Source organism: Orycteropus afer, unplaced genomic scaffold (assembly GCF_000298275.1).
Source record: "Orycteropus afer afer isolate SDZICR_OR568_19922 unplaced genomic scaffold, OryAfe1.0 scaffold00001, whole genome shotgun sequence".
Taxonomy (NCBI): domain Eukaryota; kingdom Metazoa; phylum Chordata; class Mammalia; order Tubulidentata; family Orycteropodidae; genus Orycteropus; species Orycteropus afer.
The window spans coordinates 6,710,820-6,737,320 of record NW_006921588.1 but is presented as its reverse complement, the minus strand read 5'-3'; the positions used below and the strand labels follow the sequence as shown (position 1 = coordinate 6,737,320).

Genomic DNA, 26,501 nt, shown 5'->3' with positions numbered 1-26,501 from the left:
TGTTAATTTCCTTCCTTTTTATTCTCTCTCTTCCATTCATTACTTTTCTCTTTCTTCCTCACTTTTATTTTTCAACAAATACCAAGTAAATGTCATAAGCTAAGCTCTATGCTAACTAAGGTCCAGGAATTTCGATGTGAGTAAGACAAGAAAGATGACCATCTGCATAATATCTGCATAGGGGACACAGAAAAACAACTTTAATCTCAATAACATGTGATAACTGTGTTGAGAAAGTACAACTGCTAAGAAGGTGCTTGTTAGGAACAGCTGACTTCTCTTCTGTCTTCAAGAAAATCTTCCAGAAGGGTGTCAGTTGACAATTGAAGAATGGGTAAGAATTAGTCTGGCAAAGTAAATTGTGAGAAGAGTGTCTCAAGTAGATTGTATGTGAAGATCTGGAGGTAAGAAAAATAACTAAATAAAATAGTTCAGCACAGTCAAGGTGAAGACAGGAATGTTGGGAACTGAGATAGGAGAGAGACTGAGATGAAGACGGCCCAGATGATCCTTCTTAAAGAATAGGAAATGTCACTGACAAAAGTTACTTAGTGGTAGGATGATTTGAATTGTAAAACAATTTCTCAAGAAACAATGCAGAGAATCATTTTAAAAAGAAGAAAGACTGGAAGTTGAACCAGAAATTAGGATGGTGTTACCAAATCCAGGTAAGAGTTATTCTATATTAGTGATAATTTCTGTGAGTTGAGATGTGGATGGATTTGAAATGATTAATTCCATTTGGTCCCATGAAATTTAAGTCATCTGTGAGACATTTGGAGCCCTGGTGGCACATTGGTTAAGCACTAAGCTGCTAACAGACCAGTCTGTGGTTCAAACCTTTGGGAACCCTATGGGGCAGTTCTACTCTGTCCTATAGGGTCACTATGAGTCAGAATCAACTTGACAACAATGGGGTGAGACATCCAAGTAGATGTAGACAGCTGAATTTATAGAACTGATTCTTAGAGAAGAACTCAGAGTTGAAGTAAATGTTTACAGTTTGTTTATTCATTAATTTTACAAATATTTTTGGTGACATATTAAATTCAGTACTGGGGCTGTCTTAGGTACTGATGCAAAAATATAGACCAAAACAGACAAAGTCCTTGTCTTCATAGAATTTATAATCCAATGGAAGAGACAATGATAGTGAAATAAGTAAAATTATAATAAATTGTAAGATCATAAGTGGTGAGAAGAAAAGCAAAGCAGAAAAGAGAAAGTAGACTTCAGGTAAAAGTGTAATTTTAAATGTGCCAGTCTAAGAAGAACTTCTTTTGGGTGCTGTCAAGTCAATATTCCACTCACAGTGACCCCATGTGACAAAGTTGAACTGTCCCATAGGGTTTTCTCAGATGTAATATTCACAGAAGCAGAATGCCAAGTTTTCCTCCTGAGGAGCCTCTGGCTGGTTTTGGACTGCCCAACTTTAGGTTATCAGCCAAGGGCTTAATTATTGCACCACAAGGGCTCCTTGATGTATGAGCAAAGACCTTAAAAGATGAGAAAGCAAATCATGTAGAAATGAGCCAAGTGTGAGCAAGTGCAAAAGCCCTAAGACAGGAGGTACATCCAACGTACACATCAGTATATGTATGTAATTAAAGCCACAGGAGGAGGAAGAAAACACAAGAAGCACTCTAGAAAAGAAAAACAGAAAATGGAAGTTAGGATAAAGGATGGCTATTATTCTTCAAACAGCCATTTAGATAAAACTTTTTCTCAAAAGTTGTATAAAATTATCTTCCTCCTTGACAGGGTATAGTATATAATCACTCTCTTACTAGTTAACACTTTTAAGAGTGCCGTGGAATAGGGTATATTCAAGGGTTAGCAGCTTTTGTAGATGTCTTGGCTCCAGCTCTGACTGGTTTAAGAACACTGGGTTTATGATCTAGAAATCAGGAAAAAATAAACAAACAATAAAACTGTCAAAAATCCTCTTTTTAGAATGTTTTTATCTATCCTTTTTCCTACTTTATCTCATTAAAGCAAGCTAATAGACAAAAACTATTGGATGAACAACCTGAAGGTAACTACATTTCTTATTAAGGAGAGGGAAGAGGTATTTGAAAGCAATTTGACACTCAACATTTTATATTTACCTAATTTTACATTCGGGAGCTCTGGTAGCATAGTCCCTAAGGCACTTGACTGCTAACTAGAAGGCTGGTGGTTCAAACCCACCAGCCACTCCTCGGAAGAAAGATTGGGCGATCTACTTCTGTAGTGATACTGCCTCAGAAACCCAAGGAGGGATTGCTATGAGCCGGTTCCGACTCAACAACATATAACAACAATTTTACATTTATAAGAAGTGGATAGTGGATAGTGCCTAAGGCATTTGACTGCTAATCAGAAGGCTGGTGGTTCAAACCCAACAGCCACTCCTCAGAAGGAAGATTGGGCAATCTACTTCCATAGAGATAGTGCCTTTGAAACCCAAGGAGTGGTCGCTATGAGTTGGAAATGACTGGACAGCAGTGAGTTTGGTTTCGGGATGGTTGAGAAAGCTAGAAAGAGTGCCATGTTCAATATTTTACCTATAGTGTACAGGAGGGCAAAGGGCAGCAAGATTGTTATGGATCAGGCCAAGGTTGGGATCTAGGTGCGATGGTATGAATAAGAAGATACCTTTTCTTATGGAGATCTGTGGTAACAATTTACTACATTTATGAAAATTAAAAAAAAAAAAATTCTCACCCAGAGCTTACCATGGTCCAGGCCCCATGAAGGGCTGTGGCAGAGCCAGAGCCTACTTTGCACGCCACCCTCAAAAATATGCCAGAGGCCCAGTGACATCCCGGCAGCATGAGGGATGGCAGCCAGCTGGCCACAAGATGTTTTCTTCCGTCCATCCATGACATCTTGGTTTGGCCAGAGGGCACAGGACAACAGCAGGATAACAAGAAGTCTCAAGCAGGCAAAAGAAGGCCAGGCAAGGGCCCAAAGGTGCCCGGGAGATTGATGAGGGGAAGTAGAAAGACGGAAAGAGGGAAGGGAGCTGCAGGGAGCTGAGAAACAAGGGCGGACAGAGGATAAGCAGGGTCCCTGCGGCCAGCGGGAGGCAACCCGCAGAAGATGAGAAAGATTTCTCTGTCCAAGGCAGGCAGCAGGGGGAGTAGGGTGGAGGTGGGATATTGGACCACTACCACCCCTAACCCCCTGCAGGCTCTACATGGTAGTGAAGGCATGTGGGGAAGAGGGCCCGCTGTGCTACGTGCATCCTGAGGCTCATAGGCAGTGCCTAACAGGCGGTGAACAAAGGAGGGAGGGTGCCAACACCAAAGACTGGGCACCTCTGACTCCCACCTAAGGCTGATTTTACATAGCAGCCTGTTCTTTGAAACCCAACCATGTAGCTCATGATCTAATGAATTCAGGAGCTGTATATTTCTGCTAGGATAGACCACAATGTACTTACTTTTTTTTTTTTTTTTCTTCCTATCAGCTACTTTGGTGCAGCTATATTTCTCTTTATCTCATTCTTGTGCAATAAAAATTTTATTAATATTTTTATATTTATCCCTTACACAATTTTTTATGTGGACATAGACCCAACATCAAAATATTCTGATATTTTTCTTTCAGTCCTAGCTCTATCATGCAATATATACCTTTGCATTACTTGCAAATTTCATAAGAATTTCTGCTATGTTCATTTATCATTAGTCTATGTTGCTGTTGTTGTTGTTTGCCATCGAGTAAGACCCGGCTCATAATGACCCCTCCTTGGGTTTCCAAGGTGCTATCACTATGGAAGTAGATTGCCCACCCTTCCTTCTGAGGAGTGGCTGGTGATTTTGAATCACCAATCTTCTGGTTAGCAGTCAAGTGCCTTAGGCACTATGCTACCAGAGCTCCTAATCATTAGTCTAGAGGAATATTAATTTTAGAAGTTTCTGACCTTCTATTCAATACAGTCATATATCATTTTATTGTGCTTTGAAGATACTGCATTTGTTCAATTTAAAGGTTTGTTACAAGCTTGAGTCAAACAAGTTTGTCAGTGCCATTTTTCCAACAGCATGTGCTCACTTCATGTCTCTGGGTCACATTTTGGTAATTCTCACAATATTTTAAACTTTTTCACAATGCTATTGCACACTTAATAGGCTACAGTATAGTGTAAAGATAGCTTTTATATGCACTGGGAATCAAAAAAATTCATGTGACTTACTTTATAGCTATATTCACTTTATTGCTGTGGTCTGGAACTGAACCCAAAATATCTCCAAGGTATGCTTGTATCATCCTACCAAAAGGTCTTCATTTACTCAACAAAAGATATGAAAAACACTAACACACTAACTTTGCAGTGTGAGGAAGAAAACTGAGCATCTCTAATTAGCTTCCAAATATAGAACTATCCAATTGCAAGGTAGCAGTTTTGAGATTTTTGTCATATCATTTTTAAGTACATCATTCTTCTCTACATGAACAAAGGTTATATTATTGTCAGCATCTTGTTATGCCAAAGTGAAGCATTTGATTAGAAATTCCAGAAAAACTCACGCAGACAGAAGCTTAAGCCTTCTATGGGACAAAATGAATCAAACTCAATTGCTAAACAAATAAAACAATGTGACAACCAGATGAAAAAAATATGCCTCCCAAAACTCAACAAAGCAGTCAAAAATAGACTAAACATGCCAGCTCTGTATCATGGATATTAATGGTACTAATATTTATTAAGCAGTTAATACTACCAAAGGAAAAAGAAAAAAGTCCTGCACCTTTTGATGTGAATTTCTTTGATCTCTTGTTATAAAAAGGATTCTGGTTGGATTGAGAAAATAAGCTTCTAACTTCTTTTTGTAGGTTTATTTTACTCAACTGTGGAGAATGGAAGAAAAATGAATGCCATCTGCAATTAGTGAGATTCTGTAGGCTTATTGCCTCTTTCTGAAGCATCTTATTCAAAATTTAAAACTATCAATTAATTGGGCTACTCTAAAAGCTCAAATGCAATACAATAAAGAGCAACAATAAAGAATTAAGCCATAAGTACCTGATCCATTATTTTAAATTATAAAAAATTCTATGACAGGCAAGTGAACAACATCCACATATTAGCTCCAGAGACGAAGGGGAAAATGATCCAACCATTTTCTCATTTAAATGGTTTAATAGTTAAGGAAACCCTTAAAGTTTGTTTCCGTTTTACAATACAACCACTTCTCCTTATTTATCAACTGATATTTAAGTTCCAAAGACCAGATTCTTAAGCAAAAATTGAAGTTATGTGAAAATGGATGATGACCAAATCAGATCACTATATCATTACGTAACTGCCATATTACATCATTATATAATTGCCGAACCACTGAGAATTATGGCCCAACTAAGTTAACACATAATCTAAACCTTCACAGCCACTAGTCCTCTGCCTAATATCCAAGCAGACATATGTCGTTAATGTGCAAAAATAGTCAGATAGTAGTTATTGTCATAAATGCAAAATGTTGGATAATAAGATAGTTGGTAAGTGAGGAGTGGATGTAATATGCTCTAGGAAAAAGGACAATCTTCTTTTAAATCCACACATAGACTGTTTCTTCGAGTTCTGTTTGGAAAACAGAAATTTGTCTATAGACATAAAACTTACTACAGGAAGGAGATGAAAATTTGAGTAAATAATTAAAACTTCTTTTTTATGAGGAAAAAAAATAGTCCTCTATATGATTTTTTAGAACATATTTAAACTTGAATAAAACATTGTCAAACTGTGTTTAACCTCATCATTTCATATGTGAAGGAATTTATGTCAAAAATGGCAAAATGATTTGTCCAAGATTAAACAGGTTATAGTTTTTAAAGTAGAGGGACTGTATATTGCTTTTCTGTTGAGATCTAGGCCAACAGTGTGGTGTCTTGCACTCAGTAGATATTTGAGTAATATAATTATTTAACTGAATAAAAACTATTTGGACTATCAATTCCATAACTCAAACCACCTAGACCACCACCTGTCTGTGAGTTTGTTGTACTGTAGTGGCATGAACATTGTTATGATGTTGGAAGATATGTCACTGTCACTGATATTTCAAATACCAGCAGGGTTACCCATGAAGGTCAGGCTTCAGCAGAGCTCCCAGGCTAAAAAGAAAGGGCTGGTGATCTGCTTCTAAAAAACTAAACAAACGAACAAACAAAACTCATTGCCATCAAGCCAGATCCCACTCATAGTGACCCCTCCTTGGGTTTTGGAAGCAGTATCACTACAGAAGTAGATTGCCTAATCTTCCTTGCAAAGAATGGCTTGTGGGATTGAAGCACCACCCTTCTGGATAGCAGTCAATGCCTTAGGCACTATGCCACTAGAGCTCTGTCTAGAAAACTAACTGGTGAAAACCCAATGGATCACAAAAGAATATTGTCCAACAAAGTGCTTGAAGGTGAGCCTGGTAGATGAGACGGCACTCAAAAGACAGTGTCCACAACAATGAACTCAGCTTGTCAATGGTGGTGACTATGCTGCAGGATCTGGCAATGTTTTATATGGGGTCCCCATGAGTCAGAGTCCATTCAGCAACAACAGCATCCACCTAGAAACACCTATGAATCGTAATTTAAAGGCAATATGTAGAAAGTAGATGATGCGATGCAACCCAAAATGTGTAAAGTGAAGGCAAGTGTCAAATCTATTAGATGATTAAGGTAAAAAAAATATAAATAAAAATTAGAATTTGGTTAGCTGCTCTGTTTTATTTAACTGTTACGAATCCACAACATCTTCAGTTTAACTCTTCACCATATTCTTCAGCTCTTTCTTTGCACTGAACAAATATGCATATCAAAATAAAAATTTTAAAAAATGTATGTTTTTGAAGTAAAATATTTCCTTTGAAGAGACTGTAAAGAAATCAAGCTCACTTTGGAAACAGTGATAAAGAGAAAAGTGATAAAGAGAAGGCCAAGATGAGAAACGCTGGAAAGTCTAGCAAACAACGTTGTAAAGAAAAACCCTATGATCCTTTTGGAAAGATTTGCCTAAGTGTGTCATTTCAGGACAGCTCCCTGCCACATATGTAAGTTTGTTGGAAACTGTAGTCATTCTGCACTGTCAAGATGGGATCATTTTGTACAGTTTACAACGTGGACAGGCCCTGAGGGGAGGGAAAGCCCAATTTTTCACTTTCTGGTTTTGCTTGGCTAATCCAAGTTTAATACTGACTACAACAAAATTTGGATTGTCTTAACAGTTTCTGAGAAGAAAAAAAATAGGATTAAAAATATAATAATGAGATTCTACTCATACAGATCTCTACGTTCAAAAGTACATCCACACCATCTGCATCTAAAACAATTAATTTAGAGGACTGTTCCACTGAGATCTTTCTCTTCTGTTCTGTCCTTTCACAAACACAATAGGAAGAATGCATCTTTGACTGTATTCTTTAGTTTTCAAGAAACTCTTAAAATTTACTCTATGAGACTGTCTTCAAAAAATGTTTTATGAGACATGCAAGAAAATCAACCTCCTTATCTTATATTTTCATTTTTTTGATGCAGTGGCATGTCACATGTTTAATCTTATTTATTCACTAGAAATTGCAACAGATTGTTTTTGGCTTTATTATTTTTTAAAAATAGAGCTACTCTCAAAGATCCACCATTGGAATCATTCAAAATAATATGTCTCAGTATGTTACATTTTGAGAAAAAAAAGCAACTAAATATACTTACCCAGAGTTATATAGTTTCTGATAGGTTTATTAGAACTATTTTTATACTATTTTGTTATATTTCTTATAAAAGAATGCACAACTAATTAATGGAGTATCATATATAATGATTAGAGGAGTGGATTCTGGAATCAGACTTCCTAGATTTGAACCTTGGATCTGCCATTTACTTTGTGATCAGTTTACTGTTTTGTAAAATAAGTATAAAAATTATATGTGTTCAAAGGGTTGTGGTGAAGATTAAATTTATATTTATGTGTGTGTGTGTGTATATATATATATATATAACTTAGAATATGTTGATACACAGTAGTATATAAGAATTTCTATTATCTTATTTTATTGTTTATATTATTATTATTAAGAAAAGCTTTGTTTACTATCTTAATTATGTATAATAGTCTACAATTATTTTTTATTATATCAATCCTTTCCATATTAATAAAATTAAAACATATAAACCAATTCCCTAATTCATTCATTAAATAGACATTTACTAAGTAGCTCTTATGTGTCAGGAACTGCATCAGGCATTAAATATTGATTATTTTTAAGATGTTATTTTGAGATGATTGGAGCTCTTTTCATAAAATTTTAGGTCTAATTGCTTAAAATGAACAGTCAAAAGAATTTCTGAGAATATTTTAAAAGGAGAGATTCTCTTTCTCTTCTTCATTAAATCCCGTTTGTTGTATTTTTCTGGATAAACTAACATTTATAAGCCAAGCTTTTTCTTATGTCTTGAAAAAAATTATTCCTTGGATAGTGATCTAAAATAAACAGTTCAAATAAGATATGCTTTGGGAAAATTTTAATAAACTAGCCCCTGGAAAATTATTTTAGTTTCCTTGTGTTTTCTTTGCTTGGCAGGGATTTTATTTGTGGATTAAGAAAAAGGCATGAAGAAAAGTGTCATAAGACTTTACAGATGGATACTTTTAATCTAAAGCGATGATTTTACTTATAAAGCTACTCTTCAAGTTGAGAATTGGGAGGGCTTTAATTTAATTAAAATTATATAAATTAGACTCTAAAAGTAATTAAATCACAAGAACACTTTTAATCATTGGTATTAGACTAGCTTCTCAGCATCTTATTAGTCAAGAGATACTAAGTGCCTGCTGCTTTAGATGGCATGGTATGTACAGAAGATACCAGAGGTAGTTGCTGTGGAGTCAATCTCAACTTATGGTGACCTCATGAGTATCAGAGTAGAGCTATGCTCCATACATTTTTCAATGGCAGTTTTTTTGGAAGTAGATGACTAGGTATCTCTGTGGGGACTTGAACATCAAGGCTTTCTGTTAGTAGCTAAGCGCATTAACTGTTTGCACTACCAAATCAGCGACAACCAAAACAGGCACAGCTTCTTCCCCATGGAGCTTACAATTTTTGGTTAATTGTGAATGATCAAGTTAAATAAATAAATAACTTCTGGAAAATAAACCCTTTTGGATTGTGGATATACAATTTGGTCTATAGTTTGGCCTTTTTCGATATTTTAAAATCCTGTGTCCAAGACCCTTTTACCCTGAGTTCTTGGCCTCCAATTATCCAAAGGTTTAAACTGTTGAGAAGAGGTAATAAAAGTGTAATGAAACCTGTGAGAGCCAAACTTCTACTGGATTTCCTCGTTTTTCCAGGTCTCAGAAGTTTTCCTCCTTTGACAGAATGTACTTTTACCACTTTTCTATAGCTCATTACTTAGTGGAAAATATTTTAGTTTCCTTCTCTGACAGTTTTCTGCCTTAGATAGCTTCCAACTTCCACAGGTTTCATTTTATTATCTTCACATGTTTAGCCAAGAAGAAACTTTACTTACACCTATTTAATGCTAGGAACAACGAGGACAGCTAACAGAATCATGGGTACACATAGACCTCTGAGGTATTGATTAGTTAGCATTACCACTGTTGTTTTCTCTGGATCATTCCTCACCTTTCTTCTTATTAATTGCTAGGAAAGATTTTGGTAACTAATGTGGCTGCAATCATTAATGATTTGGTGAAATTCCAAAATCTACCACCTCTAAGAGTTTTCCTGGATCCCCTACATGGAGGAAAACTGCAAGCAACTTATAGCACACTAAGTCAGAAAAGTTGGCCTGGAAAACCATTTATGTAATTCCCCTACTTTTGTTTTGGGGAGTCATCCAAAAGAAGTGTCTAGAGAATGAGATATAATTTTGAACAGGGTATGCTAACGTGGCTTCAACGATGATTTTACTTTTCTTGTAACTTTGCACTCTACATCATTTTTTCCAGTAGTGTGTCATGTTGTCCCAATTGACTGTCTGGCCATATTTTGCTCTGATGTTTGCTATAGCAAAAAGTACAAATAAAACTACCTCCTCAATCTGATAGTAATTTCAGTGAATCTTCTAGAATACATCCCCTCCTCTTTTGCCCACTAAAGCTACATTATTTTGAAAGATTATTACCTCTTGATAATTTCTTGATTGGGAAGTAATAAGGTTTTGGTATTTTAAAATAATTAAAAAGCCTTATTTTAGTTATTAATTTCAGTCATTATAACTAGTAACTAGAAAATAATCTTTGGGCTTTTTGTTTGTTGGTTTTGTTTGTTTTACAATTCCTCCCTAAAATAAAATTGTGTTGCTACCCCAACTGAAGCTGGAAAAAGGTGAGAGTGGTGGAATTCTCACACAATCCTACCCAGTTTGATCACATAGTGCCTCCAACAAATAACTTTCAGCTCTTGACTGACTACTGCCAGCCACACCCTAACAGAAGTTTTGGGAGGGACTGTTTCAGCTGAAAACTAGGCGGTAATCAAGAGTGACACAACCATGATGCTGAATCTAGGTCAACGTGGCTGCCCACTTTACAGCTAAACTTCTTACTGGCAACCAGGAAATAGATGCCAATTCCTACTTTGAGGGGCCTCCTTTGAACATTATCATCTGACTTCTATGTATTCCTTGGCATACTCAACTAAAGACACCAAAGTTTCCACAATTCTCCAAGGAATTTACAACCAAAGAATTGAACAATACCGAACAAAGCCTTAAACATTTGTCTTACACAATTCCACACGAGGGATGTCTGTGTCTGTGGGAAGTAGGGAGTTTTAGTCTTTTGGTTTGACATTTTGCTTTACATTTTCCTTTTTTAAAATTTCAACTGCAAAGAACTCAGTCAAGAATAGTGAAATAATTTGAATAAAAAAGTTCAAGAACTCCTCTTTGAAGTATATTTTATTCTCAGGATACTCATCTATATAACGTTTTTAATTTTTACCCCTAAAATAAATTAGGTTAAAATGTGATTTTAAACCCTATTATTTCAATTAATTCTGAAATCCATACTTAACTATGCTATCATTCTCTTTTATAATCCTTGGTAAATTACCTGTGTTTCTTTTCATTTTACAAATTGTTTCTTTTTTAGTAGTCTCTGACTTATGATACTTGTGGTGAACACAGAGTTTGACTGCTTTCAATTTGTTAGCTAATCAGCTCTATTGTTTATTTTTTTTTCTATTGTAGAAATAAATTTATACCATCTGGAAGTTTTAAATATCCATTATAAATCCAAAGCCTTCCTATGCTGGAAAGAATGACCTTCCTTTGTCAAAGTGATGGAAACACTGGGATTAATTAACTTATTGAAAAATTACATGAGTTGTAAAGGACACAAAGAAAATAGTTTACTTCACATGTATTTTTCTGTGTTAAGGGTTTCATATTTTAAATAATAGACCATTTCATATTTATTATGCCTACTATATATACAAAACCAAAAAGCCAAATTCATTGCCATTTAGTCAATTACAACTCATAGCTACCCCCTTTGGGTTTCTGTACTGGTGAATCTTTAGAGTAGTAGATTGCTCAGTTTTCCTTCTGCAGAGTGGCTGGTGGGTTTGAACTACCAACCTTCTGGTTAGCAGTCAAATGCCTTAGGGACTATACCACCAGAGCAACTATATATATATATATATAGAGAGAGAGAGAGAGAGAGAGAGAGAGAGAGAGCCATGCAAAAGCTACTTTGGGGGTATAAAACAATGGATAAGCCTGAATCAGTCTAGTAAGTTGTATTTAAAAAAAAAAAAAAAAAAAAACCACACACACACTATAAGTCAAAGGAGACAAAAAGCCATGGAGAAAATATAGATGAGGGAGATTAGAGAAGGAGGGGAATTATTTCATCAGGGCAAATCAGTGAGATTTCATAGATAAAGTCATCTTAGGGTTGAGTCTTGAATACTGACTGAGGATTTGAGCATAAGGATGCAAGGAAATTTCATTGCAGATAGAAGGACAGCATGAGCAAAGGCATGGAAACAACCAAATATAGATTTGATCATGGAAAAAGACGACTATACAGTTTGTCAAGAAGGTAGGTAGTGCCTGAAAGAGGTGGAATTGCATATTAGGAATTATCTAAAAGTATGTTAAACTTCTAAAGTTGGAATGGAGATAGGAAGTGGAGAGGGTGGATGGACATGAGAGAAGAGAAATAAACTATCTTAATGTATTCAGTACCATCATCCAGAGATTAGCACTTTGTATGAGCAAGATGGCACAGTCTTTATGTAAAAACTTTCTACTTGAAGTGTTACATTTTTATTGGTCAGATGTTTTGATGTAATCACTTCATGAAATGTGTCTAATACCTGTAAAATGATGAAAGATGTTGGCTGATCCTTGGTCTAGGCCCTATAAATCTTTAAGACATGTCTACATTATTAAATACCAAGTATATTAAGTACTACCATTCTAATCCTGTCATTCTTTGTTACATTTGCCAATAGCAACTATATACAAAAGTAGCTCTGGTGGTGCAATGGTTAAGTGCTTGCTTGCTAAAACTCTTTGGGACTGTTCCACTCTGTCACATGGGATAATTATGAGTCATAATCAACTAGATGGCACCTAATGGCAACAAAATTTCTGTTTAAAGGACTGTGCTTACTGCTATGGTTGATTTTAAAAGTGGAGGAGGGTAGGAAATATATTTTAAAAATGTATAAGCACGAATAAAATGAGCAATAAAATATATATTTATTTATAGAAATAAATATAAATATGTCAAAAAGCTACTAGAGTGGGTGTTTTCACACAAACACCAAGACTCCAGAGCGCCACATTTGGATCTTTGAGAACAAAAGGAGTGCATTTGCTATATCCTTCCACAAGGATCTGATGTTGGTATTTTTCCATAGACCAATAACATATCTCAAGACAGAGCTTATTTGAACATGATTTAACAGAGAGACAAAAGCAAAGTGTAGACAATTAAGCAGAATATTTTTTACATGAGGAATCATGCTGACCAGAAGGGGAGGTAGTGATAATAAGTTTAAACATGGAAGAATAGTGAAAATATGTTTAAACATGGACAGGCCATTTTTATTTCCATTCATTTGTGGAGGGAAGATTGTAGAATCTCTCAAATTTTGTGTTTTTAAAAATTAGTTGTGTTAAACCCCCCTACATCTAAGCCTCCATTCAATATCTGAATATGAAGAATATTGAAAGCAATTAAAATCAGTTTTCCTTTGAAGCATGAAAAGCCAATGGGTTTGTCTTTGGCCTATCTCATGCCTTCTTTTTATCTTCAGACAGAATTGGCTGCATTTGAAGAGCTGTTGCAGCTGTGTTGGATATTGGTGAAAATTCCTAAGTATGACTCAGATGACAAATTATATTTGATAGAGAGTCTAGTGGGTTTATAGAGGGAGAACTACAATCCTGAAAATGATTAAATTAACTGAAGACCCAACAGGGAACTCCTACAAGATGCTGCATCCAAGCCTCTGCATTAGCCCTTGCAGCAAACTTCATGAAGTCTTCAAACTGTTCAGGGATGAGTCAGTGTTCTAGGTAATGAGCTGAATTCTAATTTTCTACGAATTTTCAAGTATAATCACAATAATAAGTAACGATGACAAATAAAATCATTATCAAAATATAAACATATAAAGACTTCATTCAGGAGGACATTCTTACAATACTTCAGGAATTTTGACAATTACAACATTGCTGGCCAGTAGTTCCTTTCCTTTCACTAGCCTATTAAGTAGACAGATTTCAGGGGACAACATAAGAGGACGCTTATAGATGTTTATCCATTTATATGGAGAAAAATTGCTGTAACTAATACAAATTATCCTGATGTGCATTAAGACAGTTTCCAGGAAGTTGAACTTGCTCAAAGTTTTGTTAATCTCTAAAAATTTGTATATAGACATATATATAAGCACACATAAGGACATATATGAATTAGCTTGCATGACCTCAGATTTACTTCATCATCACTCAGTATAAATTAGTGAGCTTTCACTGACATTTTAAAAATTATAACAATACTAAAAATTGCCCAAAGATCCATGATGGGTCAAAAGACCAGTACAGTAATTGTTTAATTGGCCATAAATACTAAAACTTTCTTTCTCTGCATCCTTTTTACAATTCCCCACTAAAACAAACAAAAAGTTTATATTCATCCAATTCCTAAATTGTATAAAAATATCAGTACCATAATTACTAAAATAAGCCCCTGGTGGTGCAGGGGTTAAGCAACTCAACTGCAAAAAGAAAAAGCGGAGGTTTGAACCCACCAGGCTATACACGAGAGAAAGATACAACAGTCGGCTTCCGCATTGTTTACAGCTTTGGAAACTCTACAGGGCAGTTCTACTCTGACCTATATGGTCACTCGCTATGAGTTAGAATCAACTGGATGACAATGAGTACCATAATCAGGGACTAATTCAAGTGAAAAATATGGTTAAAAAAAAAAACTTGGAAAATGTGCTCTTGAATTTCAATTCCAAAAAGTAAACTTTTTCAACTTTCTTTTGTTATTGAGGTAATTTTCAGCTGGAAAATATAAAGGTTCAGAATCTTAGATTTAACAGTAAAAGATATAAAAATAATATATAGAAATAGAGATATTTATATTTAATATTCCTAAATAGAGATATTTAGTACATTGCATATACTCCATTTTACTAAATGTCAAAGAAATTTGTCTTGTACAAAAATAGAACTTCTTGTCTAACAAGAAGTGCATATCACTTTAGCACTATTAATAAAATAAAATAAAATAAAAACACCAAACTCACTGCATTAAGTTGACTCTGACTCAGGAACAAAAACAAACTGACATTTTACTCCATTTTGGATGTTAAGAGAAAATTAAAGAAAATGGGCCTTAAACAATCAATCATTCTAATCACTCAAATAATTGACTATCATATCTTACTGCTAATATCATTACCTCCATCCTGGTAATATCTATGGTTAGATATATCCCAGTCTTTCCACTACAACATGGCATTTTTTTCAACCATACCTGTGGCTCTTACTCCACACGTGATTGTATTTGTTCTAATACATTTAAAGAAAACACAATTCTCCAAATATGGTTTCACTCATGGAAGCTGGGTGACCTGATCCCACCCCTAGTAACAGAAGAGAAGACCTAGTTTGTATTTTATAATTGTATTATAAGTTATCCTAACTTATGTTGCAGTTGTGCCATGGATTCAGTGTTTTTAAGTGACTATTGGCAAAGGTATATTTTTAAATGGCTTTACAGTGATATAAAAGCATATAGAGAATGTTCATAAAAACAAAGCATCTCCTTAGCTTAAAAAAGAATAACACATAGAGCAGTCTAACAGGGAGGGAGGACACAGAAAAAGAGAAGAGACAGGAGGAGAGAAAGTGCTTGACACACTGCTCTTCCATGTGTTTTTCATGATGAAGATCATTGATTTCCTACTGTTGTTGCAGAGAGCACTGCTGACATTCACTGGCCTTCTGAGTTCATCACAGCTGTGCTTGTGCATCTCTCCCCAGCTCTTTTTTCCACTGGAAAAGATTTGCATTTTTGGTTGATAATCTGCCACTCCCTTGTTTTAACTCATCTTTCCAGTTACTCACTTTGTTGAAGGAACCAGAATAATCAGTGCTTTAGTTGGTGCAGTTGTTTAGATTTGGGTTAAAACTCCAAATGCAATCCAGAGAGAAAATGATATGTTTGTGTGTCCTGGTAAATATCAGTGAAGGCAGGGTGGTATAGAAAGAAATGTGTGTCCAGATTATGATAAACTCCTGGAGAGCATAATAGGATTCACTAAGGTTTGTATTTCACCTAGTTGTGATACCAGCTCATAGTCACGCCCATCTAGACACTGTTACCAGAAAGCATTTTGATGTGAGGAAAATAATCGCAACTGGGATATAGAAGGCCAATGATCTTGGTGTGAGACCTTCAGATATGCTCTGGATAATGAAGGATGGTAAACCAGAAGAGCTGGAGTCTGAATTCTCATCTGCCGTGCCTATCTTAAAATAAAACAATATCTTCATGGGCATAATATCAACTAACTTTTCTTAAGTACATGCATCAAGCATGAAATTTTTTCTCATCAGTGTAAGATTTTCAATTGAACAGTTAATCAAACTAAGAAATTTAGATAAGCCAAAAATGCAATAGAAATTACTTTATATATAAAAAGCATTATTTTTACTACAATACATCCATTTTTGATGTTGGAAAGCAATTTCAATGAGAAAATTTAATACCTTTTCTTTTTTATTGATCATCTAAAATAATAAGATAAATTATTTAATAGAAGTTTATGGATTTTTAATTTTATGTAAGTACAAGACATGCTATAAAAAAACTAATCATATTTTTTAATCTGTTTGGGACAATAAAAATTTATTTAAAGTATAAGATGCAGGTAATTGGAGGATAGAAGGATACAGATAACAATCTTTTTCCACAAGATCTGCCGTATGGTCCAGTGGAAAAGCTAATATTCATGACTGCTAAGCATTTTCTTTTGTTTTGTCTTCTTTCTCAAGAACTGACTTTCCAACCTAAAATCAGAAGATGTACAAATTGGTCCAACTAGTTCCCCTTTTCTGTCATCAGATGATGTCATCCCCTTTGGGACAACTTGGTTTGCATTCCTTGCAGCTAGGGATATAAGGAAGGCAAGCACACCACTATCAGTTCATGATTGTTGAGTAGAGGCATACTTGGGAAAATACGTATTTTCTTAATTGAGTAAAACTAAAGGAACATGAATTGAGAGGAAAAAAAAAAGATAATGCCAGCCTTAAAGAAGAAAATTTCCTTGAGGAAGACAGTTTTGAGCTGGGTCTTAGAAAATTAGTGCGATGTGGAGAGAAGTTTGTGTGCACATACATGAAGGTGAACATGGCTAAGTTACACATGGAAAAATAATTCACATCTTAACTAGAACTGAAAGGCCTGTGGTAGCATGTAGAAATAATGAAGGAGTGATGGACTCATGATTAAGGTGTAACGAAAGATCTTGACTGCTAGGCTGCAGACAAGTCTATTTTTCCTGCTGAGATTTATCAAAGATCTATAAATGGTCTTTTCCTCTCATTCAAATATGACCACAAATTTGCTCCTGTGATCCAGAAATACACTGAAAACCTATGTAGATGTGGAACTGTAAAGTATGTATTTGAAGATCTAAATTTAGAAATATTTATACTAATTCATAGTAATTCAGATAAAATGGAAATCTCTTCTGTCTTTGTTTGTTTGTTTAAGGAGTCCTGGTGGACCAATGGTTAAGTGTTTGGCTACTAACTGAAGGGTTGGCAGTTTGAACCCACCAAGTGCTCCATGAGAAAAAGACCTGGCAATCCATTCCTGTCAAGATTACAAGCTAGAAAACCCTATGAGGTAATTCCACTCTGTCACATGGGGTCACTATGAGTTTAATATCGACATGACCACACCCAACAATAATTTTTTTTTTCTTTTGCTATTCCATGTGATATGCTGTTTATCTTGCAGTTTCTTATAAACCAAGACATGCAAAGGATGAATTTTCTCCAGAAAAGATCTGTTCTGACTTTCATGAGCAGCATAAAAACTGGAAATCTTACAAAAAAAGTACTCTTTGGCTTGCTAAGGAAATTCCTGGGAAATGGAAACAACTATAGATAAGTATCTAACTTTTAGGCTGCCATTTAAACATAGCTGGCAGATTCAGTCCTTTGACATTTGCCTGAAGTTCAGTGTCCAGGAGCCAGGGTGGGTGGATGAGTGAAAGGGACAAAGAGAGTTTTTCCTCTATTTAATCTCTTAAAGTTCCCAACTGAAATTGAGTTAGGGTGGATGCTGGCAAAATATCAATTGAAAAATCTTCTAGGAAGATAGTTTCCAAATAGCCATGCCCAAAAAATGGACGTCAAGCAATTTCTCAAATGTAGTAGTATTTTGAGGATAATATTATGAGGAGAAATAAGAAATGCATACATTTAATTCTTACATTAAACACTATAAGGCAGAGGATTTCAATATATGTTCATAAGTGATACACACACATATGAAAGACTAAAATATGTAACAAACTTATACATCAGCAGACACACATAAGCTCCAGATGTGCTGTTTTTCTTGCTTTGTGGGTTGTATCTTCTATAAGGGAAAAAGAAATATTAATCATTTCTTTTACTGCTAAGGGGATGGGTGCTGCTCTCATATTTCAGAAAGGGGCTGGAAAGTGAGAGAAGCCAAACTTTTTCCTATTTAAGGCCAAAGCAAAGCAATCTCAGTGGCTGAGTTTTATGACGGGCCCGGTGCTGAAGGGCAGGGAACAACTGATGGTGCTACTTTGAATACTTTTCTTTTCTCCTTTTTGCACAAAGAGTCTCATGTCTGATCTTTAGACATGATGAGCTTTGTGCAAAAGGGGACCTGGCTACTTCTTGCTCTGCTTCATCCCACTATTATTTTGGCACAACAGACCCAAGAAGGTGAGTAGGTACTGATTTCAAGAAACTTAGGAGGCTTTTGTCTTTACTTTTCCTCACCAAGGGGGAAATTAGTCTCCTACATGATGATAAACTCTATTAGAATTCACTTGTGCAACGTTGAACGGATCATGATGGTGCTTTTACAGTTGTTTAAAAAGAATATTATCATTTGTGTGTTTAAAAATTATCTGGGTGTTTAAGAAAAAATGTTCTTGTACTGACTTGTTTTCATGTTAAAGGCATTGGAAACTTTTAATACGGCTTTTTAAAAACTCCCTTCCTGGATTGTTAATATCTTGGAATGCTTCCCTAGGCAGTCTGGAAGTTATTGGTCTCTTGTAATACTTTCATGTTCTCCTTCATATGTTTCATCCTTTGTGAGGCTATAATATTGAACATGGTTTTCCCAATAAGATAATGTGCTTTAAAAAGAGCATGCTTTAAAAAAGTTATCTAAAGGAAAATGCATTATTAGAATCATGGTATATATTTCTGTACAGTGTCAATAAGATATATGTCAGCTCCTTTAAATATATTCAAACTATGAAAAATGTTTGATCATTCTTGTTTTTATTTGTTTCTAACCCTCACATGGTTGACTAATGCATATTTTCTAATAGCATATTGTTAGTATTTTCTGCATGTTCTACAATTTAACTGCACTTGCATTAATGAAGAGTATACTTTTACTAATATATATTTTAACAGGAATGTTTTTACTTTTCTGAAAACAAAGTAAGCCTATTTCTTTTGTTTGACTTTGAAAAGTTGAAGTGTTTTCTGATAAGTGCATGTGATGGCTTTCATGTTCCAATTTTCCCCAAGCTCTTTTGTCTCATTCTGTGCAATCATTTCTCTTAATTCATGTTCCTTGTAGCCATGAAACTACTGGGCAAGTTGATGTAAAATCCTTCATATAAATAAACAATTAAATGCGAAACTTAAAGATAGTTAAATCATTACCCACCACGCCATCTCATTTTCTATTTGTATATAATTGAAAATATCTATATTTTCAGACCTATAGTTTTTGCAAGCATTATGCATGAGAATAAGATTTCTTTTTTTGCAGTATCAGTTATCTGTGGTACCCTCACAGGTGATATGTGCTGAGGTGGGAGGTATCCAATGTTATTTCTTCAGAGTCATGTTCCGCCTATGGCCATAAAAGAAAAAAAAAAAAATTCTCATTCCTTGTTTCCTTCCATTCCTCTCTTATTCCTCCTCTCCCCCTTCTTTCCCCTCCTTCTCAACTCTCCACCCCTTTGGCTCCTTTGGAAAACCTCCTCCTTTTCCTTCCTTCACTCGCTACCCCACCCCCTTCCTGGGCAAGCTCGTTTTTCCTCATCTCCATCCTCTCTCTTCTTTCCCCATCAGTCCTTCCTTTATCCTCTATGTGCTTCCATCTCCTGTCTTATTCCTTTTGCCTCCTCCCACTTCCTTTTCCTAGAATAGTCAACCCTCCTTCCTCTCTTAATACCTCTACCCGTTCCTTCTCTATCCTGTCCTCCAAGAAAATGTTACAATGCCCAGTTTTTGGTTAGGATACCAAATGATGACCATCTGCCACCATAATCAAGACTTTTACATTTCTTTGAGCTATTAAAATCTCCTAATTTCTTGAGCAGAAATCACAGTGTTTCCACTTGTTGAAAAGATTACAAATATTTGGTTTTCTGATCCAAATATCTGTAGTTGCCTAATGCCTTACAGTATAAGCATGATGATTCTTTGGGTTTCTGAGGCGGTGTCTCTAAGAAAGTAAATTGCCCAGTCTTCCTTCTGAGAAGTGGCTGGTGGGTTTGCACCACCAGCCTTCTGGTTAGCAGTCAAATGCCTTAGGCACTATGCCACCAGAGCTCCTAAACTAACTTTAGAGAGGATAAAAAGAAAAATTTGATACCTACATTATCTCTACATTACATAAATCCCCCTTCTCTCTAGATGCACAAAATAATAATTATCTATAGAATTTCATTGATGCTTGTATGTGTTCCTAACATAAAAATTCAGCGTTTTTTTTTTTTTTCTGTTGTGGAAACAAAACAGTTCAATTGTTTTGGATAGTACATCATATTTTCCCTAAAGGCTTTTACAAGAAAATTCTGTTGGTAAATAAGTATTGGGGACGTTACAGGAGATAATTAAATATACAGCACATTGAGAACAGTGGGAACATAAGAATTCCGGGCTCTAGGATTCTTGACTTTGCCCTACTACCATAGATATAAATAACATGGCTCCAAGGGAGCTCTGGTGGTAGAGTGGGTAAGGTATTTGACTACTAGTCCAGGAGGTTTTTGGTTCAAATCCCCCAGCTCCTCTGCTGAAGGAAGATGAGGCAATCTACTTCAGGAAAGGTTTACAGCCTTGGAAACCCAATGGTGGTTGTTTTGAGTCAGAGACTCAATGGCAAGTGGGGAATGCATACTAACTTCTACTCACAGAGTTTTCTGGGGCATAAAACATGTCCAAAGAAGTTTGGCCTTTTTACAAATTTGTAAAAGTTCTATTTCATTTATGTCTTTTATTCCACCAGTGGAGAAACACACTCTATTTTATATTTCCTGTAGTTTGGTTTGGCAGTTTATAAAACACACTAAATTTTGAGCATAAAGTATTGCCATCTAGTGGCTGACAATCAATTACCTTTTTCCAATACCAGTATTAATGTTGCACAACTGGAGTGAGTGAAGTTTTAAAATATTCATGTGTGGATTTTAGTATTAAATGCTATTTTCCTACTATACTAGAAACTAGTATGTTATTGGCATAATGTTTTCTTGCATACACACTCACTCACATACACAATGGCAACTATATCAAAGATTTTTTGAAAATGCTTAAATGTTATAGCAGCTTTTACCACTCTACATATGATTTTTTTTTAGTATTTTAAGTCTTTACTATAGTCTTTATTTAATGTAAGTATTTTACTCATTGCTTATCAGATAAATATTACTATATAATACTGCTTCATAACAGCAAAAAGCAGATATTTATTTTAATTAAATATGTTCTAATATTAGAGCTACACTTTTGATCCCATTGAAATAAACTGTGGGTTTTTACTTGTGTGGGAATTACAAAACTGTAAATGGACTCAGAAATAAAATGCCTCGTAATGAGAGTTTATTTTCCATTATGCTTGAACAGAGACTTGGTAACCAATCATATAACATTCAGGTTTTCTGATTGTGTTTCCCCTACAATGAAACATATGAGCTATCAGAAAAAAATGTAGCATACAATTGTTAGAAATAATCATACTTTTAAGAGGAGAGAAAACATCATAGCTCAGATATGACAGTGCCAATCACCTAACGTGCAATCAGTGCTTGAGTTAAAACTAGAACCTAAATTTTGTTAAACCCTAGGTAACTAGAGAACACAAAACATATTAAATTCATGATCTCCGAATTTTCTTAGTTCTGCAACTACTTTTTATTAAAAGGAGATATTGAGAAATTACATATTGCCCTCGAACATAAATGAGCTAATAATACATTTACAAAGGTGATAAAAAGGGTATTCACCTTTGAATTGGTAAATCCTATTTTACAAAAAGAGATTCAGAAGCTTATGGGTTAGCCAGATATCATCCTCAGCTCTGTGATTATATAAATTGTAAGTAAATAAAGTATTGTTGATGCAAATGTTGTGTTTTTCATTCATGATACCTTGTTTTTTCTTGGCACCTTGAAAGTATTTTATATCAGATGAAGTAAATTCAAATAAGTAAATAGATATTCTGATTAAATTCTGGACTTAGACATCTTAGTTGTAAAAACGAAGAGAGCAAAACCACTGGAACAAGTCTGGGAAAGGAGGAAAGACTGTAATTACATGCCTTCTTGTTCGTTCAGATTCCCGGGCTCATGTCTTATTAAAAGAAAAAGAAAAAAATCATTGTCTGTGAGTTTGCCAGGAGTTTAGATGACTCTAAAGGATAGATCCTCAGAAAGACCACTGCTCCACATGGTCTTCTGCCAGCAATGAGCTGTCACTCAGAGAGAAGGGTGTCATCTACTGAAACTCCATAGTTTCCATCCAGGACGACTTTTTTGTGCAAAGTTCGAAAGATTTATGTAGCCCAGTTCTTTTATTTTGTAACATCAAATGGTGTCACCACCTTGAAGTGATTAAAATGGATTGCTTAAGCTTTGAAGATGAAAGATGTTTCCTAGCTGGACATGAGGAACATTTGTGAAGTTTCCAGGTCTACCATGAGTTTCTGGAAACATCTCAGTGGACTGCTTCTTGTAAAACATATTTCCCTGGATGAAAAGCTCAGTCCCATTATTTTCCACACTCAAATAAATAAATGAAAGATTAAGATTCTACAGTTTAAAAAAGATTCAAAGTTTTCAAAGGGAAAAAACTTTGCATGTTTCTTGTCAAGATGACAACGGAAAAAATGAGATAGTTTTCTTACACAAATCATTTGTTAACTGCAGCTTGGGGAGTTACATTAACCACCAGAATGTCTGTCTGTGCTTAATGAAAACACAGCAGAAGTGAATTCCTTTCTGATTAACTAATAAAACCCTGGCATTTTCCATGACCAAGGTCAAGAACTGCCTTTAAAATGTAATTTGAATGAAGCAAATGAGAAGTTCAAAGAAGAGGGGCAAAAGTTAAAATGTCCAAAAGATGTCAAAATCAAAAATAAAGGATGCAGAAAATATTGAAAGTTAAATTTGTTTTGAAAACTTACATTGAGAAACTTCTACTTCAGTACGACATTTATAATTCTAAACTTTGTTTTCTGTCCTGTTTGGGATGAAGGCTGTCAAACATGAATGCACCTCTAAAGTTAACTGAAATCAGAGAAACATAACATTCCTTTGGATTTCCGTTGCATGTTTATAATGTCCAAACTTAGAAGGAAAACTTCTAATGAAGTTAGTTCATTGGTATGAAGCATTTAGTAGTTACATGTTCTGAAAATCAATTTTCTTTTGATGAGTCATCCTAACATTTGTATTGGATACAGAAGCCTATCTGCTTTTTGAGTTTTTGTTTTCTGTGTTTGTTGTTCTTGTTAGAACCCTATTTTCTTTGAATACAGTAAAATGTGTGCTGGCTTCTGAACCACACTTTAATCATGTTGGTGGTCTGGTTGTTGTCAGGGAGGTCTTGCAGATATAACTCTTTTTCATAAGGTCAGGAAAAAATAAACAATAGAACTCAACTCCAGATGCTGTCTTCCTGTTTTGAGACCAGATAAAGAATACATGTTGCAGAAAAATGTTATTTCCTCAAAATCTACCTTTCTAGACTCTGATTCTAACCTTGCAGGATTTATAAACCATATTGCAACAGAGCTTTGAAGTTGGCCTCTTAAGTTCTACACAGCCTTTGGCAGAGCAGAAAGGGAATAAAATATAGTGGTTAAGATTATCAAATCCAGAGCCAGTCTTCCTACGTTCAAATCTTAGCTTTCCTGCTTACCATGTAACCTCAAGAAAAATACTTACCCTCTTGGTGTCTGAGATCTCTCATTTGTAAAATTAGATTTATGACAAAACTTACCTCTTTTGGTCATTAGGAGGATTAAAAAAGATAGATGTATAATGTACTGAGGTCAATGCCTACAACACTGGAAGTACTGTAATTTTTATATTATATAGAGATATAACGTACTATATATTGCATAGTATTAATTTTATAATAGTGGTAAACAAAATTATTATAAAAAAGTAGTTAAAGTCCTTATATAGGAAGTCACCATGAGTTCCAATTGACTCAATGGAGACTGACAACAACATCACCAACAACTGTGATTTAGTGATAAAGAAGGTAAGTTGTAAAATTTAAGAATATTTTTCAACTCTACCCAGACAGCTAACATATATTTTCTTCAGTGTTCTTATACTTTGGCATAATTAAGTGGCATTACATATACAATGGTTGATTATTGGGTATAGAGATCTTTTAATTTTCTAATTCTCTATTTTTATTTTTGGCAGGATAAAATATTAATCACCAAATAGAAAATTTTCATTGGAGATATAAAAATCATATAAATAAAACAGAAACATCTAGAAATGATGATTCATAGTTTTTTTAGGTTTTTTTTGTGTGTTGGGGGGGAAACTTGGGAACAAATAAGCCGACTCTACCTTATTTTTGTAAATAGCACTTTAAAATTAAAAAGGTTTATTTATCTAGGCCTACAGATATTTCCTTCTGAGGCTTTTTTGTTAATACATCTAACATATTTTAAGGTATTCCCACCCATATGTAAAAACATACTTAATAAAAACGTTTGCCAAGCATTAAATCATTTAAAAGTTAAACATTTCAGTTGGAAACTATGTGAACTCTATACACCCACACTTATAAAATATTCAACTTTCCAGTGTAATGGGAAAATAATGTTATGATAATTCCCTTTATCTGTTAGTTTTAGAATTTCAGATTAAAGAGCACCTTTCCCTACAAAGAAGAGAAAAAAAAAAAAAAAAGTCACAGAAAGTAAATTAAAAATTTAAAAAATTTAATTGAATACTTTAGAGAATATTATTTTTACTGCAAAAATGATTCCAAGACAAGTGTAATCTGATTTATTCTTAGTCACAACAATAAAAGTCTAAAAAGTAAATATAAATTAGCATTTGAAGACTGTAAACAAAGACAACAAAAAGATTACTTTAAACACATCTAAAATTATAAGATTATGTTTCTTGGTTTTATTTTTCTCTGAAGTCTAAAGGAGAGAACTAGGAAATTAAAGAAAGTAAGAGTGGCTTATGTCATGTGCTAGCTTCATTTCGTTTTGCAATTTAGAGCCCAGCAAAGAAATGATTTAGTCTACTTCATTGTTTGAGTAAAAAATGATTTCAAAATTGAGTTTTGTAATAAGGAATGACATGAGAAGTGGTATTAAAATTTCTTACAAAATAGAAAAAGGAAATTTAGTTTACACAACAACATAAAAGAAGTCATTAAAAAATCTATTACTTTGTTCAGTAATAAAAATGAGACTATTTGCCTTTTATTTAGCATTTGTGTAATAATTATTTTAAACTCATGTACATCTAAACTACTGTACAACCCAAACAGCTAAGAAAAGAAGAAGATATTATTTCTGAATCCCAATTTTTACTCCATTTCCAAATGCTGCAAAGGATTAGAGCATTTTCTTCCTCTTGAAAATATATTTTTTTTTTTTTTCACTCTGCCATAGTTTTCCCACATATAACTAGGGCATAGTACTAAAACTGAACCATGAGAAATCTAGGTAGGAGGTTCAATTTCCAGCAGAGCACATTGTCATATTTTGTCATGCACAGACCAATAAGTTAGAAGAAACTACACAAAGTTCTTTGTTTCTTCAACAAAGGTACCTGAAGTAGAGCAACAGAGAAAGAAATGTCTGATTTCAGACACAAGTTTCTATAGGAACTGATCTTCAGAAGAGCCAAATTCCTTTCAAAATGTATGTGAAATCAGTGATGCCATTAAGCATACTGCAATACTCTTATTTTCCAAACAATCCAACTTTCTTCTTTGACTTAGAATTGTAAGACTTTTACTTTGTAATGTAAAACAAATCATGCATATAACCACCCTGTTAGCTGTCATCATCAAGTGAGAATTTACATAAATAAATAACCCTAAGAATACAAGAACCTTATACAAAAGAAAGAAGTGCACTAAATAACTCAACCTTTAAGGATGTCTCTGTGTTTTAAAAAATAAATTCTTTATGATATCTAATAAAACTTGAAAACAGCAGGTTAAAAAATAATTTTAATTTATATAGCATTGGGTTTAACCTAATTCTAATAAATTCTTGGGCAACTCTTTATAAGCCCATATTGTGCTCTGATCATTAATGGTTTTCAGAGCAAGTGGAAAATGCCGTGCATCTAGCGATAGTGACTACACATCATGCGGTGTAAGCACAGGAGGAGGAATGCACAGAAAATAGATGGCTTGCGTTCATTTCAAGGCAAAACAGGAGCATAGCAACAGCAGGTATTTAGAAAATGAGATGCTTGAATCTAGCTTTAACT

At 34.6% G+C, this 26,501-nt stretch overlaps 1 protein-coding gene across 1 annotated transcript in view; it reads left to right on the top strand.

Annotated features, from left to right (window-relative positions):
* The first annotated feature begins 18,392 nt into the window (after nucleotides 1-18,392).
* The window catches only part of COL3A1 (collagen type III alpha 1 chain), a 52,411-nt gene continuing 44,302 nt past the window's right edge, over nucleotides 18,393-26,501 (top strand). Inside the window, exon 1 of the mRNA XM_007950334.2 lies at nucleotides 18,393-18,477. Within this exon, the coding sequence (XP_007948525.1) occupies nucleotides 18,393-18,477 (85 nt within the window). The remainder of the gene's footprint in view (nucleotides 18,478-26,501) is intronic.